General features: G+C 36.8%; 1 protein-coding gene across 4 annotated transcripts in view; it reads left to right on the top strand.

Moving 5' to 3' along the window:
* The window catches only part of CDK14 (cyclin dependent kinase 14), a 591,864-nt gene that overhangs the window by 495,090 nt on the left and 83,330 nt on the right, over positions 1–13,444 (top strand). For all 4 annotated transcript variants that reach the window (XM_025378501.1, XM_025378504.1, XM_025378502.1 and 1 more), the window contains 2 exons: positions 4,054–4,193; positions 9,574–9,717. In XM_025378501.1, coding sequence (XP_025234286.1) covers positions 4,054–4,193; positions 9,574–9,689 — 256 coding nt within the window. In that variant the 3' untranslated portion in view covers positions 9,690–9,717. The remainder of the gene's footprint in view (positions 1–4,053; positions 4,194–9,573; positions 9,718–13,444) is intronic.

The following is a 13,444-nucleotide window of genomic DNA, read 5'->3' as shown; positions in this document are numbered from 1 at the left end:
GTGCTACCGAATTAAAAACCTAAGAACTGTGTGCAGTCTAGGCCTTCTGTGATTTATTCCTTCAGTCATTTCAAACATTAATATTGGTGCCTATCTGGCTATTTGCCTGCTACTATATGTTTATAACTGCCACATTTAAAACAGTGTACATCAGATTTGTGTACCCATTGATTTTGTTGGCTTTCATCCAAGTCTAATGATGATTTCTTAATGTCTTTTTATAAATCTCATTTTGTGCTATTATGAAAACCTCCATTTTGAAAATCACAAACCTCTGGTTGAAAAGTTCATACAAAGTCCACATTGCACAGAAGCACATATCTTTAATGTCTGTCTCCAGGCCAAAAAAGTATTAAAGTTAGTTTAATGTCTGCATTTGAGGTGCAACTTAGAGGATCTGAAGGAAGAGTGGGAGAGCTGTTAAGTATTTTTAGCAAAATGTGTTTGTCTTGTTTAGGACATATGCTCTTTAGTAAATATTCTTAAGGTAGACATGCCTTATGATTGTAGCTGAAATAATTGTTAATAATACAATTTTTGAAAATCTTGTAATTTTTTTGCATATCTATTGGAAGTTGTTTACCAGCTGTTATTGTTTCAAATGTGATTTTTGTTCATCTCTTCCGAACCTCTCTTGCAAAAAGAGAAGTTAACTTCTGGTAGTGAATTGAGCAGAAATGTAATGTTTTTTAAGCCTGTTGAGCTGTATAACTTAATATTTGCATGCTTAATAATTTGTTTTATTATACAATCAATGAAATGGTCATGTCTGTTAATGTCAGTTCAACCGTATACTTATACTGTCTGGATTGTGTGTTTCCAGTTTCGTGGGAGAAATAATTTGTCAGTGTTCACCAGCTTCCAAAAACTTGTGAAAGCTTAAACACCTAAATTGATAATGAATGCAAAAAAGAAGAAGAAAAATTAAGAGGATTTACTAATTACATGGAAATAGAATGCATAACTTCTTGAAGTTGTACTTCTAAAATAGTTCTATCTAAAATAAACTCTATCCAAAAGAAAACAGGCAAAGAGAAAAAAGATAAAGGAGGACAAAATAGGATGCAAATTTAATCTGGTAGCAGTAATTCCAAATATATCAATAATTGCAAAATGTAAATGGACTAAACTTTCTCCTTGAGAGACGGGGATTATTTAATTGGATAAAAATTAAACTTAGCTAAGTAATATTTATGAAAGAGACACCCTAGTATTACATGTATGAAACATTAAAAATAAGCAGGTAACAAAAGGTATGGCAGGCAAATACTAAACAAAAGAAGCTGAGGTCATTATATTTTACTAATGTAAGAATAAAATGAACTTTAGCCTAGAAAGCTTTATGAAAGATAAAAAATGTCATGACATAAGGATTAAAGACTGGATTTACCAAGAAGAGATAATAGTGCTAGACTGCTATGCATTTAATTACCAGCCTTATAATATAAAACAAAAATTGATGGAATTGCAAGGAAAGATTGAAAACGATCTACCATCACATGGGAGATTGAGAACCACCACTACCATTCTAACAATCTGATAAGGTATGCTTATGACTTCAGATAAAACTTCCAATTAAGATATCATACATGGATTGCCAAAAGTATCATGTCTTAACAACTTAGGTAGACCGAAAAAAGAGGTTCTAGCGGTGACAAAGGCTCTGATGTCGAAAATGCATGTGGAAACTTAGAATAAAATTTCTAAACTAAAATTTTATATAACAAATATTTATATATTAACTAAATATCACAAATGAAAATTTGATTATTGGCATATTAAAGTGTAGTCAATTTAGGGGGAAATGGGATTGTCTTATATTGATGAATTCCTTATATGAGGCATATACATTACATTTAAATATAGTCAACAGTTTACTCCAGACACAAAGATACAACTGTAAGTGTTTATAATTCTTCAAGATAATGAAACCATGCTTCAGATGTGATTCATGGCTTTTTGGAACTGGAGGGACTGCAGACATAATATGGTTCATCACTATTTTTCAATAGATGGGAAAACCAAGATCAAAAATAGTATGTATTGCTTTGTATTTCATGTGTTTTACATTCTTGACTTCTGAGTTAAGTACCTGTACACCAAGTATTGCAATCACCTTTCTCTTCTTGTATTTACATGCAGTGTAACAACATACAGTTTGGGCAATTAATAATATTCCTTTTTTCTTTTAATAAAAGCTGTTTGTCTGAGTTTAGGAAAATGATAACAGTATTAAGCCTGAGACTCAGATCTAGTCCTAATCTGGTGGTTCTATTTTATCAAAACTATATAAAATTGATATGAAGGTACTGTTCACCATAATTAACTATGAACTGTACATTCAGTGTAAGTATAACTTTTAACCATGAAGCCTATCTCAAACTTTGCATATGATTTTTTAAAATATGAATGAAAAGTTGTACTAGTGATAAAGTCTTTGGAAGAGGAAGGAATAATATGGATGGCCCTGTGCCCTCTTAAAGGGGGAAAAATACCTGTTAAGAATTTTGAGAATGCTTTCTTTCCCTATGGACAAATTTCTCTCTTCCAGGGAGAGACAGTTACAACCAATCCATTGATCCATTTTTTTCATGAACAGCCTTTGCAGCAGTCACACATTGAACCCATTTGTGAGGCCTTCACATTAGATTTAGAGAGAAAGTCTCTTAGTTTGGATCTTTGTGGTAATATTTTTCTTTGCTTTTCCCCTTTTTCTTTCTCTACCCAAATCCATTACCTCGTATTCTCTTCCTACCCCCCATCCCCAACAATTTGAAATAAATACTAAAGAACTGGTTGAGAAGAGGAAGAAGGAGATTGTTGGTCATTGAGGAAACATGTTTTGTTGGCTAATTGTGTCTTGAGTAGCTTCAAGGATTTTTAAAGAAATACCTACTGGAAGGTGCAACCACTTCTGGCTCCCTCACCCACTTTTGGCTGCCTCTGAGAGTCACTGTACATACTGCACCGGGTGTCAGAAACTGGAGAATCCATTGAGAATGCCTTTAAAATAACCTGTGAGAGAAAGAAGAGCATGGCATATGCAAACCGCTTTAGAGTCAAGGAGTTCTGCGTGGATTTGAATCTCCTCTCAACCTGCTACCCGAGTGATCCACTGCCATCTCTGACTCCTACTTGGCTTCCACCACTACAAAATAGCAACTGTTAACCTTCTCAGACTATAATAACTATGAGTGTTAAAAGTACCTGGGAAAGTGCCTGACACATGTTCAACTATCCAGAAATGGTAGCCATTATCAGGAATACTTTTATTATCATTATTATATTAATTATCCAGACTTGATTGCTCTGAGTAGAGAAATAGAGGTTCCATGAAAAGCAAGGCTGAGCTGGACTGAGAAATGCTGCTACCCATTTGAAAGCTTATACCACATGAAAGACTATTGTTATGCTTTTTTCTGTAATCTTGAGACACATATTTTCTATCTACTGTTGTTTTAAAGGTCATCTTGAATTGATTCAGCCCCGTATCATCTAAGCACATCCCCTTTGCTAACCTATATTTTAATATTATGATAGTTGATATTTGACAGGGCACTGTTTCAATAATGTTATTTATATTCAATGCAAGAAAATGTAAGTTCTTAGAGGAAAAGAAACTTTAGTAGCTGGAGAGTTTAATAGCAGTTTTATTTTAATTCTCTTAGGTATTTATTATTAATTTTCTATAAATATATCCAGATGTGGGTGTAGTACATAGATTCTATGAACAAATTCTAGCAATTATTTGATACGTTGTCTTCTGAAATTTTCTACCTCTGGACCTAGTTTTATCTTTTCTGAAAGTATCAACCCTTTGCCTATAGTAGAAATATTTTAAATCAATTATACTGTGATACCTAGAGTAAAAGTAAGTTTGAAGTAACAAATACTCTAAGAACTAGTGTGCATTTTGCTTCGTTTATTTTCAGCAGGTAATTTGTTTTTCTAGCCAAGAATAAATTGAAATCCAGAAAAATTAGGTAAGCTTTATGTCTTATTTAGTGGGTTTTCTTGTTTGGTCTGACGTCTCTTTTTTGCTCATGTTTTTAGGCTCAGCTATGTGAACCATGCAGAAGACCTGGCCTCCAAGCTCCTACAATGTTCCCCAAAGAACAGACTATCGGCACAGGCTGCCTTGAGCCACGAGTATTTTAGTGACCTGCCCCCACGGCTATGGGAACTCACCGATAGTGAGTATGACAAATCCACAACATCCAGTCCAAGCAGAGACATCATTTTATTTTAGCATCTGTATGTAACGTGTATACAGAGATTCACATATTTGTGTGTGCACAAACATAAGATAATGTATGTTTGTATGTGCATTACATGGGTGTGTGTGTTTGTGTGTGTGTGTATGGAGAGAGAGAGAGAGACAGAACAGGGGAAGGGGGGCCATGTGTATATATATTTAGTGGAATCCTGCCATTCATTTGCTAGCTTACCAGACACAGGAAGAAAATGGATTCCTTTTTTGCTATCTCTGCTCTGCAGTCTGCAGCTGTGCATCTTTGTATTTGATTATGTGTGTGTCCAAAAAAATTATCTGAGCAGTCATAAAGGAAAAGGAAAATATGATTTACATATTTAGTGTTTTATGCATACAGTACTTTTTAACTGGCTGCAGTACACAGAGGAGAAGATGATTCATTTCTGTTTGATGCTCAGAAACCATCTTGGTTGTAACAATAACCTTAAAAAGGGCTGCTATGCAGCGAGCTGAGGAACAGAGTTGGCAATTGGCTAATGCACTGAATTGTCATGTACAGACTGAAGACGTGTAATTCATTTTAACTGCAAATGCTCTTGGTATTTGTATAGACAGCTCTTCTCTGAATCTTTTAAAAGAAAACACATTCCTGGGTGGGTTTTGTTTTGTTTTTATAAAAGTCTTCATATTTATACAGCCTTTAAAAATTACATTTTAAATATTTGGGGGAGGATTTATGGCTGGGAGGATCTCAGATTTCTTCCAAAGTGTGAAACAGAATTCTTGTGAAATTTTGTACAAACTGTTACCGTCAGAATATTTTTGTTCAATGGTGATATGTTCTTTCCAAAGAACAATTAGAGATATTTCTTCTATACTCTTTTCTGATTGCCCTAAAAATTAACATACCGCATATATGCATTAATATTTATCATGTGTTTATTAATCCTTGGTATACATCACTTACAGTAAACATACGATTATTTCTTCGTTCTCTTGGATTTTAGACTTCTTTCACCCATCGTAGTATTGGATTCTCCTTGATAACAATAACCCTTTATTTTGGAACTAACCTCTAAGTACAACTCCTCTTGGGTATTTCTATCCTAAATCTTTTTTTGATATCCCACATTTATTTCTCATTACTTGTTTTTAACCCTAAAGTGACTATAGATGTATTAATCTTCTACTCCCCTTAATGCTTAGCAAATCCTCATTAACATTTCACATATTTCCAGCCCATATTTATTCAATACTCTGCCCTACTTCCTTTCTAAAGACTACTCACTGACTATTACAACAGCTACCCTCGAGTTTTTTTAAATTAAAAATTAAATCCCTATGGGAAAATAATTTTTCTATACTGAAAACAAAAATGATGTAAATAGGCTCACTAGTTTATGGCTCATCACACTCAAACATATGGTTTGTTTTCCCATTTAGTGTAACTTGTAACTTGATATCACTCCTCCTTGGTGACATCTCAATCCCATCTGACTTGATGATTGAGTTTAAGCCAGGATTTTGATGGTCTATGAATTCTGAATTCTGTAGTAGTAATTTTCTGTTAATATGGACTTATTACCCACTTGCCACTTAGTTTATCAGCCAGTGGTTAAATCCAGTTTCTATCAGTGAGTAAATGCCTACACATTATCACTCGGCAGCAGACTGCCAAGGGAGACAGCCTTGTCCCCGTCATTAACAAGCACAATGTATGCAGAACACCAGAGGGGAATTAAAACCACAAAAAATACCTCAGGGTGGTATTTTTAATATGAGAATTTAATTTGTAATTTCACAGATTAAGAATTTTGGCTGCATTAATCCCTTTATCAGCTCACAGCAGGCTATTTGCAGAAGCATAACCATAAGGCGATATTCATTGGCAGAAACACGTCTTTGCATAACGTTAAACATCAGGAGCAGTGAAACCTTTTGAAGGGGGGAGAATAAAGATGAAAAATCATTATATTTTTAAAGCAAGATTCTACTAAATGCCTCCAGTAACAATTTTGGGTTATAGAAATGCATTTCTGTGTCTAGAAGATAATCATTATGAAGCATAAATCCAGTTGCAAGAAAGGACAATCCCAGTATTAAATACTATAGTCATTTCCATTTAGAACAACGTGGCTGTACTTATAAACATGTTTACAAAACAGAGAATTCCCAGACTTTGGAGACTTTGGGAATTAGTTTCTTTAAGTGAAATGACTGGTTTGGGTGACTTATTGTCTAGGTTAGTATTCTGCAGACTATATTTAGAAGTTTTTTTATGTTTTTATAATTGAATTTCACATTAGCATAGAGTCTTGTAAAAGTTCACCATCTGGCAAAGGCAGCAGTGGTGGTGGCAGCAGTAGCAGCAGCACCTGTAATATCCTTACATGCTGCTTTTTCAAGGAGATTTAGAAGGAGGTCCACCTGGAAAGAAGTGTTACAGAACCAATAAATGGATTGTCTTAGCAACCAAGCTGTAGTTTAGGAACCTTGCTGTCTCAGTTTGGTCACACTGTAATAACAAAATACTGTAGACTGTGTGGCTTGAACAGCAGACGTTTATTTCTGTTGGAAATGGGAGGTCCAAGATAAAGGTGCCAGCAGATTCGATTCCTGGTAAGGTCTTTCTTCTCAGCTTGTGAAGGGCACCTTGCTGTGTCTTCACAGGGTGGAGAGACCAATCTCTTCCTCTTCTCACAAAGCCATTAATCTCATCATGAGGGCTCCGCCCTTATGACTTCATCTAACCCTAATTACCCTCCTAAAGCCCCATCTCCAAATGCCATCACATTAGGGGTTAGGGCTTCAACAGATGAATTTGGGGACGGACACAATTCAATCCATAGCACTCTCATTCCTAAAGCTGGCTCATAACACCTTCTAAAGAATTTCCACAAGAGGAAAACACTTATGCAAGCAGGAAGCAAAATCAAGTTAAAAGGAGAAGATGGGAACAAAAATAAGTTACAAGTAGATTTAAGCCTTCTTGGCCTAGTGCAATATATCAGACCCCGAGAGAAGGGCATCAGGTGTTGTTGGAGCCTGAGTAACACAGAGCCCTGTAGTCATTTCATGGATTCGTATAAAAATGAAATTATGGGCTTATGTCAGACACATGCTTTGGAATAATACATAATAATGTAATATCTTTCTTTATTATACTATTCCTTAAAATCTCATCAGGTTACATAGTACCAAAATTTAGAGGTAATGTATTAGTGTGCCACTGAAGCAGGAATTATAAAAGCAGAAAGCAAGAATAATGGTACAGTTATCTGGGGATCTGGCTGTTAAAGCTGGGTAATTCTGGTGGCACCCTGTTATTCTCCCTCTGTCCTGAAACCCCAACAGCTTTGTCCCACTTCTTCTCAAATATTTGATTGCAGGGAAGTAAATGGAGGACTGATTTAGAAGAAATTCATTACTTTTCCCAAATACACCACAGGGCATTCTCCTGCGTATACTATCAAGTTACATAAATAATTGAAGCTGTACTACCCTTGTCAAAGTAAATGAACAAAATACACTTCATAGCACAGAGTCCTTGATTTTATTACACTCATTTGCTAATTCACAAAACTCAAATTCAGTGAAAGAAGGCCAACAAATCGGTACAGTGTGAAGAGCACTGAACTGGGAATCAGACTAACTGGATTGCAGCTTCAGCTCCACTGTTAACTAGCCAGGGAACTTTGGACAAGTGCCTTAGTCTCTCTGGGCTTCCCATTTCTCACTTAAGGAGCGAGTAAGACGGACACAGTAGTCTCCAGGGACCTTTCTAGATCTAGAGTTTGTCGATTTTCCCACATATTCCTGTATATGTTCTATATATCATCCTAGAACAGCATAATGCTCTTAATGTAGCTCTGTGCCATCTTTTTAAAAATGAAACAGGTGCACCCATTTCAGATGTAAGATTTGCTGCCTTCAGTTCCTAGACTTTTGTTCTGTTTTGAATCCTTTCCAAACAGGCTTTTGTGTCCACAATGCCTGGCTTTCGAAGCCTCTATCCATTGGTCTTTTCCCAGCCTATCGAAGATTCAGTGCAATTGACAACCATCTCCTCCTACTAATACTTCTTTTGCTTGGTTTCCAGGACAGTATTCTCTCATTGCTTTCCTCTAGTTTAGAAAGCTAAAGTCTCCTCTTCACGCTCCTTTGCTGATTTCTCTTCATCTGCCAGACCTTTCACATTAGAGTGTCCTGGGGCTGAATCCTCAGATCTGTCTATCTGCATGGACTCCCTGGAGGCTAGATGATCTCATTCCATCTCATGATTTAAATATCATCTGTACACTGACAGTTTTCAAATTTCCATCTCCAGTCCTGTCTTCCCTGACTTGACTTGCATATCCAACTGACACTCAACATTTCCATTTGACCATTTAGTAGGCCTCTCACACTTAATCTTATCAAAACTGAACTCATCTTTCCCCTCAAACTTGCGCCTTCTCTAGTCTTACCCTTGTCAGTAAATAGCAGCATCATTCTTCCAGTTGATGGAAGCTATCCCTAACTCATCTTTTTTTGGTTCCACTCCACATTCAGTTCTTCCACAGACCCTGTTGTTGCTACCTTCACAGTATATCCAGGATCATGCCACTCCTCACTTCACTGCTATCACCCTGCCCTCAGTCACTCACCATCTTTCAACCACATTTTTACAGTTACCTCCTACCGGGTTTGCCTGCTTCTCTTCTTGCCTCCTTAAAGTCAGCTCTTGCTGTTTCCTCTTCTTATATGTGTGCTTGCTCTAGACATATGCATGGCTTGCCCTCTTACCTCATTTGATTCTCTCCACCAGTGTCCCTTCTCAGGAGAGACTTCACTGACCTCCTTCCACCCTAAAACTTCCAGTTTCTCTTCCCTGCTTTATTTTTCTTCATAACATTTACCACTCTTTAATGTATTATATCTGTATTATTGCCTGTCTCCCCCAACTGGACTCTATAACAACAGGGATTGCCTTTCATTCTGATTTATTTAGTACAGGATTCTGAAATTCCCAGAACAGTGTGAGGTTCAATAAATATTTTTCCAGTGAATGAAAGAATGGAACAAAGGAAGGGCAAAATATGTTGTTTCCCAATCTAAGTTCATTGTTCTAGATCAGAGAAATGTGGGAGATAGTCTGAGCTGTGGTTCTGAGGGAAAGGCAGACCATCCTATCATATGTTTGCTTATGTGTATAAATGTGTGTGTGCCTGCGACCACCTGGCATTTCAAAGATCAAAACATACCATGATGTTCAGTGTACTGGGCATCCAAACCTGCATCTCAGTCTCCATTAAAAAAAAAACAACATGATTATAAATGTTTATACGTATATAAATGAAAATTTCGTATTCTGTCCACAGTGTCTTCTATTTTTACTGTTCCAAATGTGAGATTGCAACCAGAAGCTGGAGAAAGCATGCGGGCCTTTGGGAAAAACAATAGTTATGGCAAAAGTCTATCAAACAGCAAGCACTGACAAGCAGCACATTCTCAAGAGCACACAGGTAAGATGATCTGCTTTACCAGGAAAGTAGTATTTAATGGATATTGAACAGATTCTTTAAGTGAAATATTTCAGACTTGTTTTTTCACCAACTATCCTATGAGTCTCTTGTGTGCATTATGGCGTTCATCAGACCTTCTATTGAGATAGAATGCTCTCAGTTATTTCCACATTTTCAGGCACCTACTAGACTGTAACTAAAATTATACTTTATCTTATGCTTTTATTTATATTGTCATAGGCAAACCATTTTAGTTATAAGCAAGTCATTTTAACTACTCACATTGCTCACAGAGATTAGAAAAAGGTTCACTTTGGGCTGTTTCTAAGCCACAGACCTACTTTCTTTTGTCCACTCAATTTTTCTAATTAGTTGTTCTCATTTTAAAATGGGGAGATTATACACAAAAGTCTAGATTTCTGGTTTTCCTTGAAAAATAAGCAACTCCAGCAATATCACCTTCACATTCCTACCAGAAGTGTTTGCGTGAAACTAAATCATTGGCGCCTCCTTTGGAGGGGATGTAGACTCCCCAGTTTAGTTTAGCTCCCATCTGGGCCACTTCACCTATTTCTGATTCCTGTCTGGCTCCTGGTACGGACCTTATCGTGATGAAGCTTTTCTCTTTTACTATCAAATTCTTTGTCCTCTACTATTCTGCAGATAGGAAGCATAATCTAAACATGGCAACCTCTAGCCATGTCAGCCTGGCCCAGTCATCACATCACATGTGCTACATAATGACCAGCCTGGGATGGCAACTTCTGAAAAGGCCGTATTTCTTGATTGCCAGATGGAAGTGCCTAGTATTTTTGGAAAATTTTTAGTATACATGTAATTTACTTACATATTTATATATATATAATTTACTTATATATATTTTACGTATATATAATTTACATATATATAATTTACTTATATATATATACACACACACATATAAACTTAATGTAGCACAAGTCTCTGAAACAAATAGAGAACAAATGTTACTGTGGGGAAGGCTTTTTATGTGCTGATTTGTAGAGAAAAGTGTGTGTGTGTTCTGATATTCAGTAATTAAGTGTTCAGGCCAGGCATGGTGGCACATGCCTGTAATCCCAGCACTTTGGGAGGCCGAGGAAGGCAGACTGCTTGAGCTCAGGAGTTCAAGAGCAGCCTGGGCAACATGGTGAAAGCCCATCTTTACAAAACTACAAAAATTACCTGGGCATGGTAGTGGCATTTGCCTATAGTCCCAGCTACTTGGGAGGCTGAGGTGGGAGGATGGTTTGAGCCTGGGAGGCTGAGGTTGCACCACTGCACTCCAGCCTGAGTGACAGAGCCAGACCCTGTCTCAAAAAATAAATAAATAAAATAAAAAGTATTCAAGTAACTCAAAGGATATATGCAGCATTGCAGTAGTTCCTCTTCCTTCCTCCCTCTCTTAGTTTGAAATATGTTAACAGGCTAAATTGATAGCATGGTAAAGAGAGAAAATTTTAAACTATACACATTGTCTTGTGGGTAATCTGCCAGTATCTTGAGCTACTCCTGGACTTAGCTTTTGAATACCCTCAATATAGGGGTCAGTTTTGGCCTATCAGGGGCATGGTGGCAATTTATGAATGATGTGGAGATAAAAGGTTTCCAGATAAAATATGATATATAAATGACAGTCAGAAGATGTTACTGTTAACTTGTCACTCCATAGGTAAGAGTCTTCATTCTTCGTGTTATTTCTCCCTGTAGAATAAAAAGCACAACTCTTGGTTGCATTTGTACTCCCACTCGGAATTTCAATTGGTCAGACAAAGAGTGGGGCTAAGTTTTTGACAAGCTACCTCCTGGTATTGAGAATGGTTTTGATTCATGAGGGTTACATCATATGCTTTTTAAAAGTATTTAACCTGCATTATCATAATGAGGGCCCTGGCTTTATAAATCGCTTAACCAATTCAGTGGAACAAAACAAAAAAGTGGACTTTATTTGTGCTGCTGCCTCATACACACTTGCACACAAGCAAGCCTGAATTTCAATTGCAAGACTATGTTCCTTCTTCTTGGCTCTTTTGAGATCCCCTGACCTGAGCCCAGGCAGTCAAAGCTGCTAGAACGTGTTTCAGCTCCGCTCCTCCTTGGGAAATCAAATCAAGCTCATAGGACAGAAGTGTTGCTTGGAAAGTCTCAAAGGTTGCTAATTGAAAAGAGATTTTTTAAAAGGTGCTCAGAACTACAATCATCAGTATATAAAAGCCTTTACAAAAATGTAAAAATATATTTTCTTCACATATATTTTTTAAACTAGATATCAGTTATATCTACACAGTAGAAGCTTTCCTCTAGAATTATTTGATAGCAACACAAATATTTTTTCTGTGAGTTTTGCCTTTTTCACATCAACTTGTAAAGCTTTTTTTTTTTTTTTTTTTTTTTTTTGAGATGCAGTTTTGCTCTTTTGCCCAGGCTAGAGTGAAGTGGCGCAATCTCAGCTCACTGCAACCTCTGCCTCCACCTGGGTTCAAGCAATTCTCCTGCATCAGGCTCCTGAGTAGCTGGGATTACAGGTGCCCACCACCACGCCCGGCTAGCGTTTGTATTTTTAGTAGACACGGGGTTTCGTCATGTTGGCCAGGCTGGTCTCGAACTCCTGACCTCGGTTGATCCACCCACCTCGGCCTCCCAAAGTGCTAGGATTACAGGCATGAGTCACCACGCCTGGTCAATAAAGCTTTAATATTATCGTTGGTGTAGTTTTCTTTCAATCCAAATGCCTCAGCTTGATTCAACATAATGCTGAGGAAACAACCCAATTTCTTTTTTCTCACAAAAGCTATAGGGAAGATGGATTCTAAGAGTTTTCTGTCAGTCAGCAGAAAAAGAAATTATTTTAATGTCTCACCTTTGCAGAGTTTTTAAATAAATGGGACCATCTTAGAGATCAAATAATGTAGCCTATTTATTGGCCTATTATATCTTGGCCTGGAATGGCCTTACTCTGACCAATACCGAATATCATCTAGACATTATAGAACAAAATGTCTATGTAGATAAGATATCCTTAGAGAAAAATCTGTAATTTCTTAGACTTTAATTTTGCTGTTGCTGTTGAATTCATTGACTGTTTAGAGAAGGCTTTGGCATCTTGGGACATTTGAATTTCCTCAAATGTCCCAATTCTTTGTAATGCCTAGAGAGACTGGGAAGGAGAGGGAGGCCAAAGGGGTTGGGGACTCAAGGAGACTAAGACTGTGGGCCGGCATTTTAACCACCTCTCTTTGGGGAGTTACAAAGAGGTAAATGTGGAAAATGCATTGTATTACTTCTGTCTTTGAAATAATAGAGGACTGAGTAGACAAGAATATTTCAAGTCCTAATTTTTCTTCCAAACCTCAATGCCAAATTATTTCTATCCTTGCATACCAAGGTCACTTCAATTATTCAGTTAATAATGCCAGATTTGCATAAATTGGTCTTAGTGGAAAATCTAATGAGATGCATTTGGCTTTGCAGCAGAAAGCAATTTTGGTTTCAGAGTCTTATAACCAAATTAAATAAAAAGAAAACCATAATCACCTAAGTTAAAAATGGGGTAAGTGCCACTGGATTATCAAAATACCGTGCTTCTTACATTTTGTTATCCTCTAAAGATATTAGTAAAGATTTCATAGATTCTTCTTACTCATTTTTATCAGCACTGATGGGTAAGACCCTTCTAAAGTCTGAGAGAGCCTTAAATATACATAGAAAT

The sequence above is a fragment of the Theropithecus gelada genome, chromosome 3 (genome assembly GCF_003255815.1).
Source record: "Theropithecus gelada isolate Dixy chromosome 3, Tgel_1.0, whole genome shotgun sequence".
Taxonomy (NCBI): Eukaryota; Metazoa; Chordata; class Mammalia; order Primates; family Cercopithecidae; genus Theropithecus; species Theropithecus gelada.
The sequence above is the reverse complement of the archived record's forward strand: the minus strand, read 5'-3'. Positions and strand labels throughout refer to the sequence as shown.